This window comes from Epinephelus lanceolatus, chromosome 5 (assembly GCF_041903045.1).
Source record: "Epinephelus lanceolatus isolate andai-2023 chromosome 5, ASM4190304v1, whole genome shotgun sequence".
NCBI classification, from domain to species: Eukaryota; Metazoa; Chordata; class Actinopteri; order Perciformes; family Serranidae; genus Epinephelus; species Epinephelus lanceolatus.
In genome coordinates, this window is record NC_135738.1 from 38296792 (window position 1) to 38322881 (window position 26090).

At 41.2% G+C, this 26090-nt stretch overlaps 1 protein-coding gene across 1 annotated transcript; it reads left to right on the top strand.

The window, feature by feature from the left end:
• Positions 1 to 26090, top strand: slc38a8a (solute carrier family 38 member 8a). Its single transcript, XM_033634780.2, has 10 exons — positions 1 to 351; positions 7622 to 7820; positions 8321 to 8477; positions 10326 to 10430; positions 13608 to 13665; positions 19693 to 19807; positions 22473 to 22620; positions 22803 to 23005; positions 23080 to 23131; positions 25047 to 26090. The coding sequence occupies exons 1-10, from the start codon at positions 148 to 150 to the stop codon at positions 25147 to 25149; spliced, it is 1344 nt and encodes a 447-aa protein (XP_033490671.1). The 5' UTR covers positions 1 to 147; the 3' UTR covers positions 25150 to 26090.

Sequence of the window (26090 nt, forward strand, 5' to 3'; positions counted from 1 at the left end):
CAGTGAGCGGCCCGGCCCACAGAGTGCAGCACGGTGCCCGGGGAGTGGTTGAGAGCTGACCGGCTGCTCGTGTGGGTGTATGAATGTAGCTCGTAAGCGCGCGTGTGCGTCATAGTGTCCCGCCGCGAGCTCCCCGCCGGTTGAAGCATGGAGGAGTTAGCCAGAGAGAGCATCAGCCTGCTGGCTTCAGCCTCAGCTAAGCCCCCGCTGGACGTGACCGTCGGGCCTCGGCTCGGCTCCATGGGGGCCATTTTCATCATGCTAAAATCCGCCCTGGGTGCCGGGCTCCTCAACTTCCCCTGGGCCTTCGAGAGAGCCGGGGGCGTCCGCAGCGCAGTCACCGTGGAGCTGGTGGGCATTTTAAAATATAACATTAAAATTAGATATTCCTACCTGTAGAATGTGAGGTTTCTATACATTGCTGTTTTTTTTGTTTGTTTTTTTGCTGAAAAGTTGTTGCAGCCACACTGCGTTTTAAAGGTTATTTATCAAAAATAGCAACTTTTTATATTTAATTTTATTGGAAGTTTGTTGTAGGGGAGATGCATCTTATCTGCTGAGTGCTGAGGTCCACTGAGATCAATTAAGGAGATTGTGATCTGTTCCACCTGACAGGAGAGGCCATGTTTGACTTGACCTCAGCACCTTTTTTAGATTCACTTTATCCTTATCAGCCTGGCTTTTCTTCAGTCTGTCACTCACACCACTGCGATTCTGAAACTGTTTTGGGCATTTCTATGTAGCATAGTCTTCATTTTCCCTTCTGCCAAAACCAGTACTTGAGACTCAACATAACCTTTTCACTTTATGGTCATCACTTTCACCCTGAAATTTGACTTGCAACTATGATCAAGCCATGTGTGAAATATTTCCAGACTCCCCACAAATCCTGGTTTAAGGGACATTTCACATGTGGCTGGTGGAAGTTCAGCAAGGGAACCTGTGCACTCTAGTTTTGGAGTTCGTTCTGAGAGGAATCAAAAAACTTGGAGAAGGCTCAAGCAAACTAAGCATTCCTCTTTTACTTGTTTTTGCACAACTCTCCAGATCAAACCAGCTGTACAAGAGCGTAATAGAAAAATATAAATCATTCCTTTATTCTCCCGGTGTCACTGCCTACCTGGCTGTCCTCCTTTCTAACTTCCACTTTGTCTTCATGGATAAATCACCTAGTGGTAGAAACAGAGGGGTTCCATTAATTTGATGTTTGAAAAGTATTCACTTGGGTGCATCTGCTTCTTTGCTGCTCCTTTCTTTGATTTGTCGTCCTGCAGACTCTCACATATAAAATCTGTCTTTTATGTTGTCGGTTTTAATGTCAAGTAGAAAATCATTTTTTTACTTGCTTATAGACTGTTTGATTTGACACCCATATGGTTTCCATGTCATGTCCTTAGGGGTGCCACATTTGATTTGTGAATAACTGGGACATTGATGTATGATGCATGGCATTAAACCACATTTGCAAATATAGTATGTTAACAGTTGTTGGATTCCTATTGCCTCACTTGGCTGAAAAATAATTGGTCACTGATCATAAAGTTGAAAAACTTACAGAAAGCTACGAATCTTTTCTGTCAGCTTGTTTCAGAGTGATCCAGGCTTTCGATGCACGTGGTGATTTGTCAAAACTAACCTGAGACATCTTAATCCCCCTAATAGCAGCACGAGGCAGGAGAGTAGCCTAACTGCGACATCTGGTCAGGGGCTTTCAAAATAAAATCATCTCTGCACTCCAGTGTGTCAGTTATGAAGTGTGAAGCTCTCACAGTACAGCGGGGAATACAGTGTTCTACCAACTGCACCAAATCATGTAAAATGACTGGATAGCCTACCTTTAGCAATGACAGCTTTTGCAGGAGTTGCTAGGTGATATGGTAAACTTTCGTATTTCTGCTACAAATGAAAAAAAGTATAGTATAGTTTAAAGACATGGATTGGATGTCTAAGAGGAAGAAAGAGAGTAGCAGCAGTACCAGGTTTTATTTGGAACTCTGATATTCTAAATAAGGAGTACATTTTCCCCCAAAAAGGAGGCAGTTTGCGTCCTTGGAAATAATGGTAATTTCCTGGGGCAGTCGCTCAACAAGGAGAATGATCCTGGGAAAACCAGAATGTGTGGCAACCCAACATGTCCTCCAGTTCTAAAGTTGAATGTGAAATTAAATTGGTGAATTATCTTCTCCTGGGTTAGTTTAGTGTTATTTATAAACTTTTCACCCCATGTTAGCTTGAACTTGTGAAGAAAATGTTTTTCTCGCATTCCTCCGGATTCCAAAAACTGAGAAATGTCTTGATGCATTGAAGTCATAGGGGTTCATGTTTAACAACAGCAAAATTATATCAAAACATCAAGTTACAAACTCTGACATAACTCCTGCAGTATAATCCAAGTCTCCTTTATCCAGCCGTATGATCAGTGCTTTATAAACCCAAGCATTTTTGCTAAATGTTACTATGTTACATTTCTGCCTACAGTCTCACACATGGATGACTAGTGCGCCTGGGCAAGTGAGTGTGTTTGAACTCTGTTCAGTGGGATGCACAACTGCGTGCTTGACCAAACTTGTATGCAAAGGTATTTTAAATAGTAAGGTTTTCTCGAAAATGCATCTGAGTGGGAAGAACTAAGCATGCAACTGGATAAATGACACTTGGATTATACTGCACAAGCTGTGTGAGAGTTTGTAAACTGATGTTGTGATATAGTTTTGCTGTTATTAAACATGGCCCCCATTCACTCTAATTCTTCAAGAATTTTTTTCAGTTTTTGGGATCTTTTTTTGCCATTGAGGCGTGCAAGAAAAACCAACCTTTTTTCCACAAATTTAACATGACATAAAGTGAGTAATTGTTACACCAATGTTCATATTTCAGGGTGAAGCTTTCCTCTAATACTTAGTTTAAAGCTGTGTGTGTTAATTTTTGGCCACTAGGGGCAGATAAATATCAAAACAAGCTGACTGATCCACAGCCACCACATATCATGAGCTCATAAAATTATAAACATGGTTAGCTCATGACCTAACAGTTGCCTAATTACATGTAGCAGCATTAGCATTAATTTAGCATTGAGTTTTTTTCAAAATTCACTCAAATTCAGCTCTGTTTTGGTCCCAACAAACACTAGTTGCCATCAGTCTGTTTGCTGTTTAGTGATAGATTAGGTAGTGTACTGTAGATGTATCAGAGCTTTTTTTTTTTGGTCTCATAAATTTGTCTTGATTAGAGCAGTAGACTAAACCATACAATAAATGTGCTGTACAACCAAAACAGTTCATGCTGAATTAGGCGAAAAGCTTTATAGAGCTTCAGAGAGGCCTTATGCATCTTGGTTTACATACAGTGAGATGAATAAGAAATCTCTTTCACACAAGTCTTTCAGCTCAGTGTTATCAGAAATATTAATGGAGACTTAAGCTTTTATTTAGGAAAAAAAATCCATAAGATTCTAAAAGATTTGTTAATTGGTTGTGATTTGAATGTTAGTTTAGTTTGAAAGTATTGTTCAGAGAAAAAGAGCAGGTTTGTGTATTATTTCGGCTCGGGGAAACTTGAAAAATTAAATGTGTACTATTTATTGAATGATTAATTGAAATAATAACATTTATATTAAGTAATAAAGAAAATACTAAATGAATAATTGAGAAAACAGGGTCATATTAAGTTGGCTATTAAACCCTCCATTAATCCTGAACATCTTGATCTGGAACAATGCCCTGTACTGCTCAGTGCCTAAAGATTAGTACTTTTCATATATTTAATGAATGGCAGCATTAAAAGTTGGTGCTGGGTCGTCGGTGGCTTAGTGGATAGAGCAGGCGCCCCATGTACAAAGGCTCCGTCCTTGCTGAAGCAGCGGCCCAGAAATGTACCCAAAAATGAAAATTCAGCCATTATCTACTCACCCTCATGCCGAGGGAGGCTCAGGTGAAGTTTTAGGCCTAATACACATGCCAAAGCAGTAGGTGGCGATATAACTCCTAACTGTAAGGCCATTGTAGCCAATCAGAAGGCAGTAAAACATCATTACTGGAAAAACAACAAGCGCGAAAAATCAACAGTGGTGAATCGAGGCAGGGTGGAATCTCTGTGGACTAACAGTTAGTTGTATGATACAGCCACAAAGTGCTGATATGCTGCTAAATAGCAGCAGTATTTTGTTTAGGTTCATCCTCAAATCGTCTCTCGCACACACTGGATCAGGTAATGACACAGCTGTTTTCTGTTTATGTCGCACACTGTGATGTCATACAATGGAGACGAGACAAAATAACTGCGGTTATCCTGTCCACACATGATTGCTGACACCGGACTTTTCCAAAAAGTTCACCCTGGACTCCGGTTACAAATAACTCCGGTTACAGGGGCCCAAAACTGTGGTTACGTGTGGATGAAAGGCCAAACCGTGAGCAAAGAGTCACGGTTTTATAAATACCCGTGTTGGTGTGGACAGCCTCTTAGAGTCCTCACATCCCTTGCAGAGATCCAAGGGGAGAGGGGGTAGCAACACAACTCCACCTAATGGAGGCTTACGGCGCCCCAGATTTAAACGTCCAAAAACACATAATTGAAACCACAAAATATCTCCATACTGCTCGTCCGTAGTGATCCAAGTGTCCTGAAGCCCCGACATAAAAAGTTGTTTGGAAAAACGTCATATGAACTCTGTTTTAGTCTCATTGTAGCCTGTAGCTCTAACTGCCTCTCTGTGCACCACTTTCATGTGTGTGGGCTTGTGTGCGAGACCAGCGAAAGCACGTGAACACACATGAAGGCGGTGCCCATGTCTCACGGTCTCGCGCAAGTGTGTACATGTGAGCGTGGTGCACAGAGAGGCAGTTAGAGCTACAGGCTACAATGAGGCTAAAAACAGAGTTCAAATGACATTTTTCCAAACAACTTTTTATGTCGGGGCTTCAGGACACTTGGATCACTACGGATGAGCAGTACGGAGATATTTTGTGGTTTTCAATTATGTGTTTTTGGACGTTTGAATCTGGGGCGCCGTCAGCCTCCATTAGGTAGAGTTGTGTTGCTAGCCCCTCTCCCCTTGGATCTCTGCAAGTGTTGTGAGGACTCTAAAACTTCACGTGAGCCTCCCTCGGCATATGGGTGAGTAAATAATGGCTGAATTTTAATTTTTGGGTGCACTATCCCTTTAAAGGCAAAACGCTCAAGAAAATAATCTTTAATAAAAAAAAATTAAAAAAAAGAAAGCTGGTGCTGGGCGCTCTCTGCTCGAGCCAGTCAATGTTTAGCACATTGCACGCTATTGAAGAGCTCTGGTGTTGCTTTCCTCCTGTAGTGTATAGAATAAATTCCTGGACAGTGTATAATGTTTGGTGCTGGTCAGAGACTTGAATCTGAAGTCTCCGTTCTTCCCAATTAGGCCAGGTCTTCCCATTACACTGCAATGGTTCTAAATATCTGACTGGACACTTGACGGTAACTTTGGGGCTTAACTGGATCATAGACTTTTCTAGTTTGTGTCCAAGCTTGCTCTCTTACAAAGTCACTCCCACATGTTTTCCCCCCAGATCTTCTATCGATCTTATTTGCATAATTGCTGTCATTGTATGTCCATGTTGTAATGTAATTCCAGACTTTGACCTTATAGCTGTTCAGCGAGGATCTATAACCCTCTCTCTGGTGTTTTCCCTCTCCCACTGCTTAGGTTGTGTGACTACTTTTCTTAATGTTTTTGAGGAAACACTTTACCTTCCACACCTCTCATTAGAGTTCAGTGATTCTCTCCTTCTAAGCAGCATATTAACCCAGAGGACATGGACATCAATCCTGATGCATAGCAGGGATGAGGGGTTAACCTCTTGGGCTGTGAAAGTAATTGCTTTGGCACACCTCTTTTATAAAAGTTTAAAGGGTTTTGACTGGAAGGTTTAGGATGGTCACAAATCACCATCCTCTTCAATTTTCATGTTATATCATGGCAGCTATAGAGAACATGAGCTAAAATGGGATAACGTGGTCAAGATAGTCCTATCAGTTCTTCTGTGTCCTTTCTCTTTGTCTGTCCAGGCCTCCAACATTCAGAGCAAGCATTTGTGAGGACACAGGGGGACATTAAAAAGATACTGCATTTCCATTTGACAAACCCATAGAAAAACTCAATAAATAGCTTTTGTCTTCCTTATTAGTTTTCCTTGGTGTCATTTTTCACTACCATCAGGTTCATTCACAAAAGCACTTTTCATTAAATCGGCTTGTCACACTGCTTTACAGCCTCAAAATGACACTCCTCCACTCATCATTTGGCAGCTGTATTAGTGGCATTTGTATTATTAATCAAAACTGAATGCCATAATATTAAATAACCAATAAGAAAAGATATCAAGACCATAGAATGGAAATGAAAAAATTCCAGAAAATATGACTTTGTTTTTCTAACTTTGTAGGCAAACAACATGTTATTTTTGACTTTGTCAACCTGCGCATCAGTGGTGGCCTCCAGTTTTTCAACTGCAAAATGTCCATCTAAGTGTGTATTATGGTCACAATTCTCAAAAAATAAAAAAACCACTGACTGGTATTAAAGGGATAGTGCACCCAAAAATGAAAATCCAGTCATTATCTACTCACCCATATGCCGATGGAGGCTCTGGTGAAGTTTTAGAGTCCTCACAACACTTGCGGAGATCCAAGGGGAGAGAGGGTAACAGCACAACTCCACCTAATGGAGGCTTACGGCGCCCCAGATTCAAACGTCCAAAAACACATAATTGAAACCACAGAATATCTCCATACTGCTCGTCCGTAGTGATCCAAGTGTCCTGAAGCCCCGACATAAAAAGTTGTTTGGAAAAATGTCATTTGAACTCTGTTTTTAGCCTCATTGTAGCCTGTAGCTCTAACTGCTTCTCTGTGCTCCGCACTTGCGTGCGAGACCAGCGAAAGCACGTGAACACACATGAAGGTGGTGCCCATGTCTTGCACAAGCGCACACGCGTGAGCACAGTGTACAGAGAAGCAGTCAGAGCTACAGGCTACAATGAGGCTAAAAACAGTTCAAATGACGTTTTTCCAAACAACTTTTTATGTCGGGGCTTCAGGACACTTGGATCACTACAGACGAGCAGTATGGAGATATTTTGTGGTTTCAATTATGTGTTTTTGGACGTTTGAATCTGGGGCACCGTAAGCCTGGATTAGGTAGAGTTGTGCTGCTACCCCTTCTCCCCTGGGATCTCCACAAGTGTTGTGAGGACTCTGAAACTTCACCTGAGCCTCCCTCGGCATATGGGTGAGTAGATAATGGCTTTTTCATTGTTTTTTTTTTTCATTTTTGGGTGCACTATCCCTTCAAGGCTTTATACCACGCCTTATCTGGTGGTATTTACTAACTGAGATAGATGGGCTGCAGCACATGGACTGCACCAGGGTTCACTGGGATCATTTTTCAACAAACTAAAACTAAGCGATCAGTAATTTGTAAGATGCTACATTCATATTAAAGTTCAACATAAAGTGGCTTTAAGGCCTTTGGTCGTTTGGTCTTGAGTACCCATATTGGGCAACAGTATGGCGGTACATGCTATCCTGCCTTAAGATGAACCATCTGTATCTCTGAGCTCCATCGTTCTTCCTTCCTTCATACCCTCAGGTCTCCCTTGTGTTCCTGATCAGTGGCCTGATCATCCTGGGCTACTCCTCGTCCATCAGTGGCCAGTGCACTTACCAGGCGGTAGTGAAGGAGGTGTGCGGTCCAGCTATCGGTCAGCTGTGTGAAGTCTGCTTTGTCTTCAACCTCTTCATGATCTCTGTGGCCTTCCTGGTTATAGTGGATGACCAGCTGGAGAAGTGTGAGTTGCAGATTGTGCAGACTTCAGCAATAAGTGCAGATTTGTGCTTTTTTGTCAAATCTTTTTTGGCTTCATTATTAATATTCATTTTTTGTAAGTAAACCGTTAGCGTGTGAGCAGATCTCCTCTCTGAATTGACTTGTGGTTTCAATGAACCATTGAGTAGCTCTGCTGTGTAAGTGTCAGATTTATCTCCCGAAGTGCAGCCCAGGTCATTGGGAAAAGGAAACATAATGTGTTCATGAGCACATCTTTAAGTGGAGTCTGTTGCCTCCTTGAACTTGACTTTGAATCTCTTTGTGTTTTGTGCTGGTGGACCAGCTCGACTGTTTCTCTCTGAATTAAAAGCCGGTCGATATTAATCACTCCTCTCCTCTTACGTTAGAGAGGATAAATCTTTGGTGACCTCGCATGGCTTTTGTCTCCTCTCAGCTAAAGGGCAGAATAATGTTTGTGCTGATGTGCTTTCATGTCATGTCTGTGTTCTTGTTTCCTGTCAGTGTGTGGCTCCTTGTATGAGCTGGTAACTGGTTTGCCGGAGTCTGAGATGCCGTATCACTTCTACACAGACCAGCGCTTCGGCCTAGTGCTGCTCTGCGTCCTCCTCATCCTGCCACTGTCCATCCCCAAAGAGATCAGCATTCTGAAATACATCAGGTCAGGTGACACATGTAGGAGTGCTTGTGTGTGTGGTGTGGCAAGCTCCCGTACATCCATTTGTTTGCTCACATACATGTTTATGGTTTAGAAATAAGACAAAGCAGAGCAGACGGTTTGTTTGTTTTATCATCTTGGATTTTAAGGAGTTTTTATTGTAAAATAATTTCCCTGAATTTAATTTCAATTTAATTGTAGTTTAAGTGGGTATCGTATAAAAGCTGCTTAATTGTTATTTTTCATTTAATTGACAAATTTTCTAGAGCATGGCTTTCTGCAAGTCATACAGTTGAATGTATGTCAATTAGGGGTGGGAATCACCAGAGGATCCACTATATGATATTATCACAATACTTAAATCACAATTCAGTATTACTGCGATTTTAAATATGTTGCGATATGCTGAGTATTGCGAGAAAATATATTGTCATATATTATGATTTATTACCTTTTTTCAACTGTAAATTATGTACCCAAAGGAAACTCGGTCAACATCTGTTTTATCTAAGATAAAGATTTCAGTCTGTTCATCTCACCTCAGCCATTTTTTTTTTTTTTGCAGCAAAATGTATCTGGTGGACTGAAAAAAGCTGTTGATTTTATCATACAAGTAGGCTACCTAAAGTTTAATTTGTATTTGTAACATTGATAATTTATATTTTTGAAAAAATCGATACTTGGCTCTATATGACGATACGATATTGCCACACAAAAATATCGAGATACTATGCTGTATCGATTTTCGATTGTAAATAAACATTTATAAAAGAGTGTGAACATTTAATTGAAATTATTTAAATATTAAAAATAATTCAGACAAGTGCTCCCTTTTAAAAGTCTGTGTGTCTGCACTTGGTGCGATATTAACACAGCATCATGATCTGTTTAACATTATTATCTTATATTTAATATCACAATCCAAATCATATCCATAATGCTAACTACTCTTATGAAGTGCACGGCAAAGTTCTGGTGTGCAAGCATATAGAGAGCAGAGATTCGGGGTGTCCAATCCATGGATAAGAGACTGCAAACTGGTTTGTAATTCAGTCTTCACTCGCGCTGATTAACGGGGCTCAGTGGGCAGACTGTAGAATCTATTTTTTTTTTTTTTTTTTTAATAATATCTTAGTTGTGATGGCAAGTTAGATAAAATCGCCTTAATGGTGTAGAACAAAACATGCATCAATCATCCCTTCATTGGTTAATATATAGTATATAATGATATCCACAATAAAAATAAACATTTCAACCTAATGTGCATGTATTTTTTCATGAATATATAAATCTAGCTCTATGTGCTTTTCTTCTAGCTCTGTGTGCTTTTCTTCAGTTCCACCTACATGCCAAAATGTCCAGTTTATACACAACATATCTCACAACCGAACAGGCAGAGTGCCATTGATGAGCAGCTAAACACTCCTGAAAATCACGATTCTGTTGAGCTCCAGTGGCTCAATGACATAGAAGTTTACCCCAAGGTATCTTAGTGCACTGTGACATCACTGCTGGTTGTGGTTAAACAAAGCACACTTTAGACCAAACCTTACTCTACAGTGATTCTGACTAAAGCAGGCTTGTGTCATTTTATCTGAGATATTTTTACAAGCACACAACATGGTTTTAGTTTTTGTCACAATGACTTTGTCGTTTTTTTTACATGTATTCTATTTATGCTGAGGATGCTAGTCTTTGTCATGGTCATGTTTATGTATAGATGGCTGGTTGACGCGACCCTGTCAATGGCGCTGACCCCTGCTGTCAGTTTCCAGCAATCCATTCATTCATTGTAATTTAAGTGTCTCTGCGATTGTTTGAACCAGGTGCTTTGTCTCTGTCCTCTCACAGTGTTCTGGGCACTCTGGCTGCAACCTACCTGACCATTGCCATCATCATCAAGTACCACACCACGCCTTCTGTTCTGGTTCACATCACCCCTCTCTACACTAGTGGGTATGTGTGTTCATGTGTATGTGGGGTTTGGGGGGGGGTCACAATGGCTGGTGAAGCCCAAAATTAGTCTGGAGAGTAGATGTGTCTGGTTGCAGAAAAAACGTGTGCACAGTGAATTATCAATGCTGTAGATAAGTCACATGTTTTTTAGTCATACACAGCTGTATGTTATTTTAAAAACCATTAGCGTTTTGGCAGCTACGCTCGTGCTGTCTTGCAGAGATTTAGGTAAAGATATTGATCCTGGTCTCATGTGTCTGTAAAATCTGAAACTATGGCCAGATTAACGCAAATGTTGGTAGCAGGGGAAAATGGCTCACTAGATTGATATAGTGTTCAAGAATCCAATATCATTGATGCATAGTGAAAACATTGATACATATACATTTATTAGATACACTTTACTGTGTCACCATTTCTGTCCAGCCGCAGCTCCTTCCTAAACATTTAAACAGTGCTGGTGGCCTAGCGCCAGGCAGACAATGGCAAGCAGTCAAGAAAAAGACTGTAAAGATATTTACTAGGGATGCACTGATTGTAAGGGCCAATACTGATGTTTTAAATAACTATTTGGCTGATAGCCGAAACTGATGTTTTTTGTGGTTGTTGTTTATTTTGTTTTTATTATCTATTCCCTCTTTTGTGTCTGGGAAACAAAAAAAGCTTTGTTAAATAGAAATACCTAAACTGTTTTAAAGTCATTCAGCCTGTCATGACAGTATCTTTGAGCACAAATTCAGTCATAAAAATGTATGAAGCAGCCTTTTTTTAAATAGCTGTTTTCAAAGCCTTTTTACTATATATAATACATCATAATTCCCTCTCTAATATGTATTTTATGATGCCGTGAAAACATCAACAATTTTTCTCCTCACCAAAAACTACTTTTTACAACATTACATTCCAAATTATCTTGAACACTGGAAATTACCTTTGCCCAATACTCATTTTAACTGATGAGAGCTTGAACACATCATAACGTAACTCAGTGCAACATCTGTCAGCAGCAAGTGGCAACTGGCTGAAAAATGAAACCAAAAGCTGTGCCAAAAGCTACAGTTCATCAAATGGCCATCTAAACCTGGCTCCAAGAGTGGGTCAATCCCTGTGGACCCCCATGTTCAAATGCCCGACTTTACAGCAGAAATAAACATGTTTACAGCCTGGTTCAAAGAATGGTTTTTGTCTCTATGGCTAATTTTAACATTGATGACAACTGTACATGTGGGTACATTTTTTAATAACTCACGGGTTTACATTTTTTTAAGGCCAAAAGTTGGGTGAGTGACAGGCTGTCTGTGAGGCGTAGCTACAGTCCGTGAATCAGATCCACACCTCCACCCTCTTGTCTAAATATGGTCACATCTAGCTCCAAAAATCCAAGATGGCGACGGCAGAAATGCTGAACTCGAGGATTCAAAACAGCAGTCCACAAACCAATAGGTGCCATCACTGTAGCTACATCCATCATTATATACAGTTTATGGTTGGTTTCACCTGCTAGCTGCTAACAGCTAACAGTAATTACCTCTTCCCCTGACCGATTTCAACATGGATATTTTGTTCACAATGAAGCATTATCATGGAAAAAATAGGGTGCGTTCCCTAACATGTCGACACTGAGTTTACTGCGTCCTTTCATCCCAGTGGTATCCTGGGTAGGATCTCTGTTTGTCCCAAGCATGTTTTTTATTGTCCTTGGGATGACTACACGCCATTCATTTGGAAGCCTTGCTTTTTGGCCTGCGTAAAATTGATGCGATATAACAGGAAAACATCAGCAACTACCAACGGTGAATGTCATCTTCTTTGCTGATAGGCCGATGGCAGTCAACAAGGCACATATCTGTTGATACAGAGTCATGTCCAATAAATCGGTGGATCTCTAATATTTACTGATATCATCCTGGATTGAATTAAATAAAAATGATATCATGGTAGACTTTGTGATATCAGCAAATATTGTATCGTTGGCCAAAGGGGTGTTGTAGAATAAAGAGACTTGGCTGTGGCTCAGAGGTAGAGCAGGTCGTCCACTAATAGGGAGATTGGCCGTTCGATCCCTGGTTTCTCCATCCCATATGTCGAAGTATCCTTGGGCAAGATGCTGAACTCCAAATTGCTCCCAATGGTTTTGCTACAGCTGTGATTCCTGTGCCGTTGGTGTGTGAGTGATTAGTTACTGAGTAGCAGGTGGCACCTTGTATGGTAGCCTCAGCCACCAGTGTGTGAATGTGTGTGTGTGAATGGGTGAATGTGACCTGTAGTGTAAAAGTGCTTTGAGTTGTCTGAAGTGCTATACAAGTGCACTCCATTTACCATTTACCAAAGAATCAACATGATATCCTATCATGGTGACACTAGCAATTTACCCCCCTGAAGCCAAGCTAACTGCTTCATCCTGTCATCAGTCGTTAGGCAAAGCTGAACTGACTGTCTGCTGGCTGTAGCTCTGTATTGAACAAACAGATGTGAGGGTGGTGTTGATGTCGTTTTTAATTCTCAGCAAGGAAGCTGATAACTACATTCCACAAAATGTCAAACTATTCTTCTAAATTTGCTTTAGTGTCTACTAATGACAACAGAGTCTGGGTCTGTTTAAATGTATGCTCAACAGTCTATATTTACTGTTGTCTGCATGCTGGAAGCAAGGTGTATACTCTGCCTACAAACCTCAGTTGTTTGGGTGGAAATGAAGGGAAAAAAAATCAGATGGAAATGCTAAACAGGAAGTTTTTATCTGTGTTATAAAAAAAGTAAAGTTTTGTACTTGAGGTCATGTTTTCTATGCCATAAATAGACTTAATCACCAAAGTAAGTCAATATAATGAGGTTGCTTCAAGGAAATATGACTGTTATGTGTCTCATCCATAAATCAGTTTTGAATCCAGGCCACCAGAACAGACAAAGTAGATGAAACTGTCCTGCTCGCTCCTCTCCTTGAACTCCCATGTCACTGTTAAGGCACTCAGTCTGGCTCACTGACTTACCTCGGCTGCTCTTGTCAGCTGCGCCCCTGTGATTGACAGATGAACTCTATGCTGAAGTGTCTCTAAATGCCACGGCATTATGAATGGTGCCCTAATATTTATTTCGTATTTCTTTTTTCTTCTTCTTGTCGTGGCATTTGTGAACTCCAGAAAAATGACTGTGGTGTCTTCTCCTGTCTGTGTGCAGGATCAGCTCCTGGGCCTCCACGTTCAGCGTCATCCCGACCATCTGCTTTGGTTTCCAAGTGAGTGCAACAAATTAGAAATGTGTTCATGTAAGATCCTTTGAGACTTTGTTAACATGTGTTTGGAACATCATGCTGTGGTAAGGCTGGAGGCCACTGAGTGTACAGCTGTGTGTGGAAGGGTTTATGTATGCATGTATTCATGCTTTCAGTGATGGCTGCAAAATTGCAAATACATGCATGTGACTACATTAAAAACTGATTACCCAGCAAGTAATGAAAGCTCCACAACCATATGACCTTAAAGGGATGGTTCCCGTGCATTTTTTCAATCATAGTATCTAGCCTGGCAGATAGTTTGGCTTTTAATGTGTTTGTCCAGGTCTGGCTGAGATTTTTGCCTACACCTCAGAAAACCAGAAGTAAATGGAATTTAATTTGTGCTGATCAGAACAACTGGTGTGTTTATATTCACCTGTTTTTATGTGCATAAAAAAAACCTGAGTGAAAATGCAAAGAAAAAAAAAATCTTGAAATGTAATAAAAGTTTTTACTCTTGGGGGGAGGTGTAAAAGTTGGTGTGTCCGTAAAAGGCAAATGTGACTAAGTGCAGTCAATAGGTTTAGCAAGCGAACACTGCGAGTATTGGTGGGTGCAGTATTGTGGAGGAGTCTGTGAGAGCTAGCTTGTATGCAAATAGAACACTGTAAGTTACAGACTAGTTCATACAACAGACATGAGAGTGGTATCAATCTTCTCATCTGTCAGTAAGAAGGAGTCTTTTCCTTCACTCAGGATGATCTAGACCAGTGGTTCCCAACCTTTTTCCTTCAGGGATCCCTTTTTTATAACCAAATAAACTGACAACCCCGACATATTTTATGGATATTTCATATTTAGTGCATAAATAATAACCGTACAGAACAACTGATAAACTCTACAGTTACTCTTAATAATGAACCCAACAACTGCAGAAAGTCAGTATTGCATCAGAAATGAGTTTTCCGGATATTTTTAGCAACTTTTTATACGACTCGCTGTCTATATTATGTTTTTATGCTGTCGTGCTAGCAATAGTCGTGGCCGGAGGCATTTTGTTTTCTGGTGCTCTGTCCCATTCTTGTGAATGCGATAGCTTAGGATTGCCTGGGGGGAATTTATTTAGATTTGGGACAAATGTCCATTTGGACTCAAGAACACTTAAAGGGAAGTTCCTCAAATTTGGCACAAACACCCCGTCTGACTCTAGAATAAAAAACACTGCAAAAACACTTTTCTGGCAATTATTCAACATCATATCTTAGGAACAGAAGGGGAGACATTTGGTCAGATACTGAACTGGTGACATAAATCTTGGGTGCCCATCTTGAAACCGTGCTGATCAGTGGCGTGCACAGACTTTTTGAAGGGCAGGGGCGAAAAGAAAAAAAAAGGGCACTTAAGCACGTGTTTTGGCTCCCAGGAGGGCACTTTAGCGAACGTTTTGGCTCCCAAGAGGGCACTTTAGCGCATGTTTTGGCTCCCAGGAGGGCACTTTAGCACGCGTTTTGGCTCCCAAGGGGGCACTTTAGCCCGTGTTTTGGCTCCCAAGGGGGCACTTTAGTGAACGTTTTGGCTCCCAGGAGGGCACTTTAACGCACGTTTTGGCTCCCAGGAGGGCACTTTAGCGATCGTTTGGCTCCCAGGAGGGCACTTTAGTCTGTGTTTTGGCTCCCAGGAGGGCACTTTAGGGCGCGTTTTGACTCCCAAGGGGGCACTTTAGCGAACGTTTTGGCTCCCAGGAGGGCACTTTAGCGAGCATTTTGGCTCCCAAGAGGGCACTTTAGGGCGCGTTTTGGCTCCCAAGGGGGCACTTTAGCGAACGTTTTGGCTCCCAGGAGGGCACTTTAACGCACGTTTTGGCTCCCAGGAGGGCACTTTAGCGTGTGTTTTGGTTCCCAAGAGGGCACTTTAGTGCGCGTTTTGGCTCCCAAGGGGGCACTTTAGCCCGTGTTTTGGCTCCCAGGAGGGCACTTTAGCGTGTGTTTTGGTTCCCAAGAGGGCACTTTAGTGCGCGTTTTGGCTCCCAAGGGGGCACTTTAGCCCGTGTTTTGGCTCCCAGGAGGGCACTTTAGCGCGTGTTTTGGCTCCCAAGGGGGCACTTTAGCGCGCGTTTTGGCTCCCAGGAGGGCACTTTAGCCCGTGTTTTGGCTCCCAGGAGGGCACTTTAGCGCGCGTTTTGGCTCCCAGGAGGGCACTTTAGTGCGCGTTTTGGCTCCCAGGAGGGCACTTCAGCGAGCGTTTTGGCTCCCAAGAGGGCACTTTAGCCTGTGTTTTGGCTCCCAGGAGGGCACTTTAGCGAGCGTTTTGGCTCCCAGGAGGGCACTTTAGTGCGCGTTTTGGCTCCCAGGAGGGCACTTTAGCGTGTGTTTTGGCTCCCAAGGGGGCACTTTAGCCTGTGTTTTGGCTCCCAGGAGGGCACTTTAGCCCGTGTTTTGGCTCCCAGGAGGGCACTTTAGCCCGTGTTTTGGCTCCCAAGAGGGCACTTCAGTGAGCATTTTTCAACAATTGAGCCACGAGGGGGGGCGACCACCTGCCCCCCCGCGCACACCACTGGTGCTGATTGTATAGATCCTCTGTGCTGCCGGGGAAAGATGTGTGTGACGCATCCGTGTTTTAACATAGATGTAAACTGTAAGTGTAAGTTGACAGGTTGGTGGAGGCATACAACTGTGATACAGTAATTCTAGTTTTTAATAGACTTTTTTTATTTTTTTATTTTTTATTTTTTTTTTTTTTTAAAATCAGTGTTTTCTTTTCCCTGACGCTTGGCCATTGTTGTATTAGCTCTTTGGTTGTTTTTACTGTGCACTTTTCTAATGCAGGATGAAGCTGTTAAGCAGAGAGTGAAGACTCTGTGACTTAAGCTTGTGTTCAGGCCTTATCCTTACCTTACTCTTATTCAGCTTTTTAAGGGTAAAACAAAATCTAAACTTAAAAAATAACAATCTAATTAACTTTCTTCACATAAATAAATGAAATATTGGGATTTACTGTTTATTCAAAAAGAAATCAAAATCAACAAGGCCCCATGACCCCTCATGAAGCTTTGGAAACCTCTAACGGGGGGGAGATCCCCAGGTTGGAAACCAATAATGTTGACCTCAATGTGAGCAGTATCTGTTGGGACTACTTTCTACAGAAGAAATGGCCCATGTGAGACATGTTGAGAGGGAAGTCTTTAGATTATTCCACAGTAACAGGGAATCAGATTCTGGTTACAGCTGTTTTCTGGTTGTCTGTCCGTTAGGGATGTAACGGTACACAAAAATCACGGTTCGGTACGTACCTCGGTACACAAGTCACGGTTCGTTTTTTTTCAGTACAGTAATGAAAAAAATAGACAACTATTAAATATCTTTTACTTATTGGTAACCTTATTAAAACATACCACCACAGCAGTTAACTCTTTTTACACAATTTTTGAATGAAACAAATATATATATAAAATCCTGCTTTTTCACATTGTTTGAATGAAAATAGAAATATAAAAGTGAAAAATAAAATCCTGCTGTTTTTTTAACACATTTTTTGAATGAAAAATATAAATATACATTTCTGCTTAAACAGTTTTACTCAATTAAAATAAAAAGTATAGTGCAGCTGGTCAGTTTTAAAGCCTGCTCAGATTCAGTTTTACTAGGAACTTACTTAGCTTTCCCACTTTGTTAAAGTGCAGTAAACAAAACATGCTTATATCTAAAGTGCAGCTTAAACAATTTTACTCAGCTCCAATGGCGTTGGTTATTTCTTTAGCGCGATGGTCAGGGAAACGCTCTTTCTTTTTAAACGATATCGTAGTTTACACCAGATTGCTTTTTCTAGTCGTGCCGGTTAACATTCAAACTCGGGTGGTGTCGCTTTAGATGCGTTAGCATGTTAGACGTGTTTCCAAGTACATACCTGACTGCTGTTCTGCAGTGTCGGCACACTGCTTTTGTCTTGTCAACTTGTTTATTTCCATCTTCGTATTTTACCCTAAAACCAAAGTGTTCCCAAACGGAGGACTTAAGGTTTGCGGGTGGGTCTTCAGGTTCATCAGGCTCACTTGCCATGTTGCCATGAGATTGCGCTGAAAGTGAAAGCGGAGATTTACGGTCGGACTCGGTCCGTCACTCAATTATGTCCGTCGGGGAACTAGATATTTTAAATGGTTCGGCTCGCAAAAACTGAATTAAAATAAAACAAAATAAAATAAAATAATATCCTGCGCCCAATAATTCGGTACAGGGTTGTGCCGAACCGAAAGTTGCGTACCGAACGGTTTGACACAAATACATGTACCGTTACGGCCCTACTGTCCGTCCATCTGGTTGTCCCATTCTCATGAACAGATATCTCAACAATGCTTGTAGGAAATTTCCTCAGATTTGGCACAAACATTCACTTGGACTCAAGGATGAACTGATGAGATTTTATTGTCCAAAAAAAGGCCTCATTAGGGCTGGGCATTGGTACTTGATACCCGTAAGGTATCAACCAAAATAACCCAGTCCCAAGTTGTATTGAATCGTCTCCAGTCAAATGATTTTTGCATTTGATCCTTTTCTGCACCTATGTCTAGAAAAAACGACTCTTTGAATGGTTTTGATTGATTTAATGAGACGTGTGTTAGGCCCAGTACCGCGGCAGCTACCACCATTACAGTCTGAGGTGTGGTGTATTTGAGGAAGTTGGCAGTTTTATTGTGCCGAGAAACCACCAAATGAGTGGTGGTGGCATTTTACACAACTGAATGCTTCCGTTCACACGATAGGTATCGAATGAAGTAGAAAACAAGGTGTTAAATGAAGTACTCTATTGGCATCGGTATTACTTTTAAGGGTAGCCTACTGGTGTTGGTACTGGTATCTGGTAATTTTTTAAACGATACCCAGCACTAGATCTCACAGAACATGTTTTTGGCCATAATTCAAGAATTCATCTTTTTTTTTAGGATTATTTTTTGGAAATGTTGCCTGTATTGATAGGACAGCTCAGAGAGCTAGGAAACATGAGATAGAAAGGGGGATGTCATGCAGCAAAGGGCCATGGGTTGGAATTGAACCCAGGCTGTTGCAGAGGACCTCACTCACTCTACTAGGTAAGCTAGAGGTCGTGAGGTGGTAATTCTAGTTGTTTTTTTAATGTAATATTTCAGTGCTGTGAGAACCACAATTAAAATTACATTCACTTCTATTGTATGAGATTAAAGTCAGAGGAAATGAGTGCTTCAGAATATTTTTATGTTGCAACAATGGCAGACATTGAAGTGATGCTTTCCTCAATGATCTTTAGGATGTGGACTTTCTCATGAGAGTGTGTTAAAGAGTTGTAAAGGTCATCCGGCTGGCGCAGCCTGGGGCCGCTGTGCTCCGCGGGATCTCTGCAGACTTAGCTTTTCATATTTAATAGCAGGGTAGAGTACAGGAAAAAGATCGTTCTGTCAATCTAAAGCAAGACAGAGTGATGTATAACTTCCCAAGTTGCCAAGGTAACCACTGAGGGATGCTGAGAGGATCTAATAAAAGTAGAGGAAAGTACGAACGGACTGATGCATGTCCTCTCACACAAACACACACAGAGACGTGCTCCCTCAGGATGAGTGATTGCACTGCAAAGGGTTGAAAAGAGAGCTGATGAAATCCTGAGAGGAGTGGAGGTGGAGAAGGCAGGAAAGGGGAAGTGAGATTTAAAAGCGGGCGACGGCAGCTGGGATCAAGTGGGGACAAGAGTCTGTATCCTGACCTCTGTGATGGTTTAACTCACCTCAATGTGCCAGCAGAGCCCATAGCCTTCATTTAATTCCCTATCTCATCTCAGTTCATCACAACAGCAGAGAGATTGGAGATAATAAGACCTTTGGAGCCTCACCCTGCACTGTGAGCTCCAAACAGATGAGGAAAATCCAAGGTTGGCTGCTGGAGAGGCACACGATCTGTTTAACCAGCAGCTAGTTCCTGTCTTATCTGTCAGTGGATCTGTATTTAGTCTCACTCTGGAGTTTATTGTAACATAACACAACCGTCGATATCAGCTTTAATCACCTTGCTTGTGTGTTTGTTCCAGTGCCACGAGGCGTCCATTGCCATCTATAGCAGCATGGAGAACCAGCGGCTCTCTCATTGGGTCTTCATCTCTGTGGTCTCCATGATCTTCTGTCTCATCATCTACTCCCTCACAGGTCAGACCAGCTTCTACCTCCCCTCTCTACCTACTTTTCCATGATAACAACACACCTGATTTCTTTGGGGTCATCAGCACCAGAAGAAAACTCAGCAGGGAATAAAATGTGTGGTGTTGATACAGAGAAGTCTGTTCCAAGGGTATGACTGGACCACTTTTCCTTTCCAGTCATGTGGGTCTCATCAAGGTGAAGTGAGGAGCATACTTTGGGGACACAGCTTCTAGGTTGTAAAATGATGCTTGGAAGCAGTTATGTCCTCATGAGCAAGGATTTTAGCTGCTTTAAGAACGGCACTGTGGGTCAGTCCACTGTTTCAGTCCGTACTAAAATATCTCATTATCTATTGGATGGATTGTAGTGAATTTTTTTTTAATCTAAAAATATTCAATGTCTCTCGAAGGTGAATTGCAGTGACTTGGGTCATCCCCTTATTTTTCCTCCAGCACCACAATAAAGTTGACATTTGTGGTTGTGAGTGAAATATGTCGACAACTATCGAATGGATGGTCATGAAATGTGTTACATACATTAAAGCCATAGTTGGTAACTTTTGTACAAAACCTTTTGTCATATTTGCTGAAACTGTCACAACATCCACAGAGTAATATATGAGACAGTCTGTGCTTCCTCATAGTGCTCCTGATGGCATTAAAGGAATTCGCTGTAAACAGTCAAACCAGAATGAAGCACGGCCCGACGCCAGGGCACATTTTCCCGTCTCATTTACTACTGTGTGAATATAGTGACAGTTTCAGCAAATATAACAAAAGTTTTTTTTTTTTTTAAAAGTTGCGAACTGTAGCTTTCACGGCCCCCTCAGGATGACTTGTAATAACTTTGGTGTTCCTCTGACTTTTCCTCCGCCGCCATCATCAGATCAGAATTTCACTTTTTCCAATGCTTTGGTTTATGATCAAACACAACGGAAACCACTTAACATTGATTTGCCAAGTTTGCCTCACAGAAACCTGTCTGCTTCCACCTGGCTACCTGTGGCTGGTGCTGCTGTGTGCACATTGGTAGAAAGGATTTCCGCACACTTACATCTATGCAGTGTTCACTTTATTCTGGAGCTTTAGGTCTATTAGACCTTCATCAGAGCATACATCTCTCAATGAAAAGCTAGTTTCCTCTGGGCTTATGACAAACTGCCAAAACAAGTCAATGAGATGCAGCAGTGAAACCTGGAGTTCCTCAGGCTACCTTGTGTAGTGAAATGAGAAACAGCAGCTGCTAGTAACAGAGACATAAAATGAATGCACACAGGGAAAGCACCTGTGGTTGAAGAGGCCCTCGTTAAGTCGATTAATAATGCCCAGTCCCAGGATGACCTTCAATGTTTTATATTCATGTAATAAATATACAAATGTCAATTAGATCGTAATCCACATGAGAGATACAGAAAAATATTTTTTTTACATAATAATAATCTACTTGTAGTAATCCATTTGACCTGGACAGATCAAGAAGGTTTCCACTGTACCTGCAAAATTAGGGATGCATGATAATATCGGTATCGGCCAATATCAGCTTTAGAATTAGCCAGCATGCTTTTTCTTAATTTGCACACCAAATTAATATTACATACATTAAACAGCATTGTATTTCATGTCTCCTTCTGCTGGTGGGCCATCACGATAAAAGTATGCATACGTAAAATGATGTTAATTCCACTACAGAAGAGACTTGACGGTCATTAAAATGAGGTTGGGGAAAAAAGTCAATATATTGATATATCATTTATCCGTCAAATGAGTTGTTCCATATCAGCATATCGTGTATCGGCAAAACATCTAATATCATGCATCCCTATGCAAAATTAAAATCATTCAGGTAGCCTCGGCTGCACTTTGTCTCAAGAGCTAATTAGAAAGTGCCAGCACACTAACACGCTAAATTAGGATGGTGAACATGTTAAAGGAATACTTCACCCTCAAAAGGATCCTTTGTATATCATTTACTCACCACATGTAACCTTGAATTCATGAGGAAAACTTTTTTTTTCTTGCGTGCCTCCACAGTGAACGAAGAATCCAAAAAACAAACATTCTCCTTGAAACGAGGTCATTGAGGACTACGTTTAACAACAGCAAAACTGTATCAAAACATCTGTTTACAAACTCTCACACAGCTCATCCTGTATAATACAAGTCATTTATCAAGTTGTATGCTCAGTGCATTCCGAACACATGCATTTTCACCAAAACGTTAAATAGAACACTTCCACATTGTAGTAGTGTTCCTGAGCATGCCTGAGCACATGGTTTAAATTGTAATGTTATAGCAAAAATGCCTGAGTTTGGGAAGTACTGAGCATACGACTTGATAAATGGGACTTGTGTTATACTGCACAAATTGTTTGAGAGTTTATAAACTGCTTTGATAAAGTGTTGCTGTTGTTAAATGCGGCGTTTCCCGTTAATTTCAATTCATTAAGAATCTTTTTGGATTCTCCTTTCACAGTAGAGACGTGAGAAAAGCAAGTTTTTCTTTACAAATTCAAGACAACACGTGGTGAGTAATTGATATACAGATGGTCATTTTGCAGGTGAAGTATTCCTTTGAACACTAAATTTGAGAAATATCAGTGAGTTAATGTTGTCATTGTGACAATGTTGGCATACTGATGTTGGTATTTAGCCTCCTTCTCACTCCGTTGCAGGGGTTTATGGGTACCTGACATTTGGAAAGGACGTGAAGGCGGACATTCTGATGTCGTACACCAGCGATGACATTCTAATGCTCATTGCCAGGCTGCTGTTTGGCGTCTCCATCATCACCATCTATCCTATCATCCTGCTGCTGGGCAGGTCAGGGACACGGCCTCAGTGAATTTATCATCTCAGTTGAATCTTATAAAAAAAGTTTTAATCTTTCCCACTGTTTTACTTAAATCATCCAAAGTCATTGGAAATGTTGAGACAAAGTTTGAATAAAGTTTTTCACGAGTCACACTGGCTGATCAAATACACATCTGTTTGCTGCACATCAGATCAGTGATCCAGGACCCCCTGCTGAGCTGGCGGCGGAGGCGGGACAGCATGGTGACGGCAGAGTTTGAAAGCCGCAGCCGCTATGTGCTGACAGTCCTGTGGATAATGGTGACACTGCTCATCGCCACGTGTGTACCAGACATCAGCAAAGTCATCAGTGTTATAGGAGGGATCAGCGCCTTTTTCATCTTCATCTTCCCGGGTAACACTCTGATTACAGATTCATATTCTCTCAAATGTGTTACAACCCTTTAACCCTGCGATGTGTTTGAACAGGACTCTGTTTGGTGTTTGCCATGCAGTCTGAGCCCGTCTCCTGTAAAACCAGGTGAGAACAAACTTCATTTAAATGTTAATGCATTGTAAATATATGTCTGAGTCATAATCCAAAGAAATATTAAGGAGACAAGGAATGAATGCGGTAAAATCAGCCAGAGTGGGTGTTAATCAGTATATTCACTTTAAAAAAGAACCTTGAAAATATACAGTTCTGTTCTAACAGAAACTTTTAATTGGCTTTAAACTCACAGTGCAATAGTTTCTGTGCTGGCGGTGATAGGTGTGAGGATGGTGATGTTTTCCTGTCAGTTTTGTTCATCCAGATACTTTGACACATTCATATCTATGTATTGACATCACTGTCTATCACATGTATACATAAATACTAAAATGAGCTGCAGTGTACTTGTACACACTTAAAAGAAAATGTAATGTGCAGATCAACCTGACATTTCTTTATTCATGCTTTCACGAGTGTGAACCTTCTACTTTTTGGGCTGCCTGTAATGAGCCCATGACCTGTAGCACTACCCTCTGTTCAATTCAATGTTCATTTCCTCTACCGCTGAGACTCCACAAATGACTAAATCATCTGTAAATAGTGTGTACTGTTCGCTTTTGGCTCTTTTGTATTGTAGGAATGTAGTGAACCATGGAGCCTGTAGGGCCTCCTGTTAGGGGTTAACACAATTCATCTTGTTTTAGTGCGAGTTGCCTTAGATCCTCTTTACCCCTTGTATTAAATTGCATTTTGGGTGATCGGATGCAATTGGATAGAGCTTGACTACCTGAAAGTAATGGTGTAAATGCACCCAAAACCCATAAGCCCCATTTCCACCAAGCAGCAATGAAAAAAAAAAAAGTAAACACTTTTTATATTTGTATTATAATTGTTAACAAATGTGGACGGGGCTTGTTTGGACTGTGTTTAGTTGTTTTAGCTGGACAAAGCAGTCTGATCTCAATGTGGACACTGGGGACACATAATGATACCAGGGGGATATGTATCAGGATAAATCACATCTATATGCAATCTGAGATGCTGGAAAAATGACTCATCTTTGCACAGTTCAGGGGTCAGTAAAAGGTGAGCAGACAGACGCACATCACAGTGATTACACCGGTACGCAGAAGTGAAAGTTTGCAGGGTTCAAACTTCTCTCTCAAGCTCTGCTTACATTTCTTTTCATCCTTTACATAATCACTTCTGGCATTGTTGTGCACATGAACAAGTGCAACACTGTGAATGCCTTTAAGGAGAAATTGCCAGAGGTGTGTGTGTGTTGTTATCCTTCAGCCTTTTCATGCTGGCTTAGAGTGTGGCCATTCAGCACAGCTATTAAGACTCTTGCCGTTGTACAATGTGAAGGCATACCTTGAAGCATTTTAAAGAATTAATTAAGGGTGCTGTAATTAAAGATTTAACTCAGAACAGAACAGTTACAGTAGCTACGCTGAGTTTCTCTGAGTAGGTTAAGTTTACATTGGATAGATTAGAGGTTTTCACACTGCGGGGCCCCCCCAGAGGGTGCAGGAGAGCCGAAGGGGGGACCTGGAAGATGCTGCATGAGATGAAAGGCAAGGATGCATGCCAGTGTTCCAATAGACAACAGGAAGTTGGTTATATAGTTGTCTCTAGATCCATTGGAATATTGCAAACGGGAACTGCTAATAGCGAACTTGGCATACTTTTAATGGTGCCAGTTTGCCAAAATGTAAACAAATACTGGAAAAAAACAAACAGAGCTCGAGTTGTTGTCCACAGCTAACTGACTGACTCCATAACTGATGGGGGTGTTGTTTTAATTTTGTCTGAGAGGAAGCCCACAGTGTCTGACTTTGAAAACCCCTGGGATAGAACAAAGAGATGATGCATTTTTTACAGACTGATCTGTGCAGTGTCTGCAGCATTTGCTTAAATTACATCACATTTTTCTTACTCTCCTGTACCTTCTCCAATCCAGAGTCGTCCTCACAGTGTGGGGAATTGTGACCCTCATCTGTGGCGCTTTCATCTTCGGCCAGAGCACTACCATCGCTGTCATGCAGATCGTTGGAAAGATTTGACTGTTTCCCCGTCTCTCACTGATCCACGTCTTTTTATAGGGACAGTGGTGACTAGATCTTAACCCCTCTCCTCTTCTCTAAAGAGCCCATGGTGAATAATGGCCACCATGAACTTTAACAGTGGACATGACCCCTGAAAAATCACTCTGCAACATATGGCCTTTGATACAATGGACTAAACCCAGTAAAAACCCTTCCTCGTTCAGTGTCAAGGTATGTCACTTCCACTTAGTTGCACCCTGATCCAGAGCTCTGTCTGCCTCATGCTGGGAAGATCAGATTAAAATGCTCAGGTTTTTCTTTCTATCTACTGTTGTTGCATTTATTAGTGGATATCTGTGCCTACCAGCATTAGACCTGCCTGCATTCAGAAAACATTCACACACAGTCTGTGGGTAAGAGCTTTAAACTGATAGTGGGCAGGGTGCTATAAACATATCTGTCACGTTTTTCATTTTTAGTGAGCACTATATTTGACTTAAATGCTGGGTATTATAAACAATTAGTAGTAAACAGCTGGGACATTGTTACAATATGAATTCAAAACTTGAAAGCTTCTATCATGTGTGCCAAACAGTAAAGCGTAAAGTGTCAATCATTTACACCATCTGCATGTTGCGACTAGAATATATGATAAAGGCTTGATAGGGGATATTTCCAAGACCTGTTGGTATCCACTGTAGAGCCGTATTAGACTGAGCTCACAGAGGTTACTTGATGGTGCTACACGGGAGGGGAGGGAGGATATTTTGATGTTTCTGTATATTTGGATGTGAGTGTGTAAATAAGTCATATCTTATATCTTTTTTGTATGTTTAAAAAAAAAAGAAATGCAGTCTGACATTTGATAAGTAGCTCATGTTGTGTAAAGTAGTTACATTAACAGTGAATATTGAGTTAATGAAAAGATAAATGAATAAAATAATTTTTATAAGAACCTT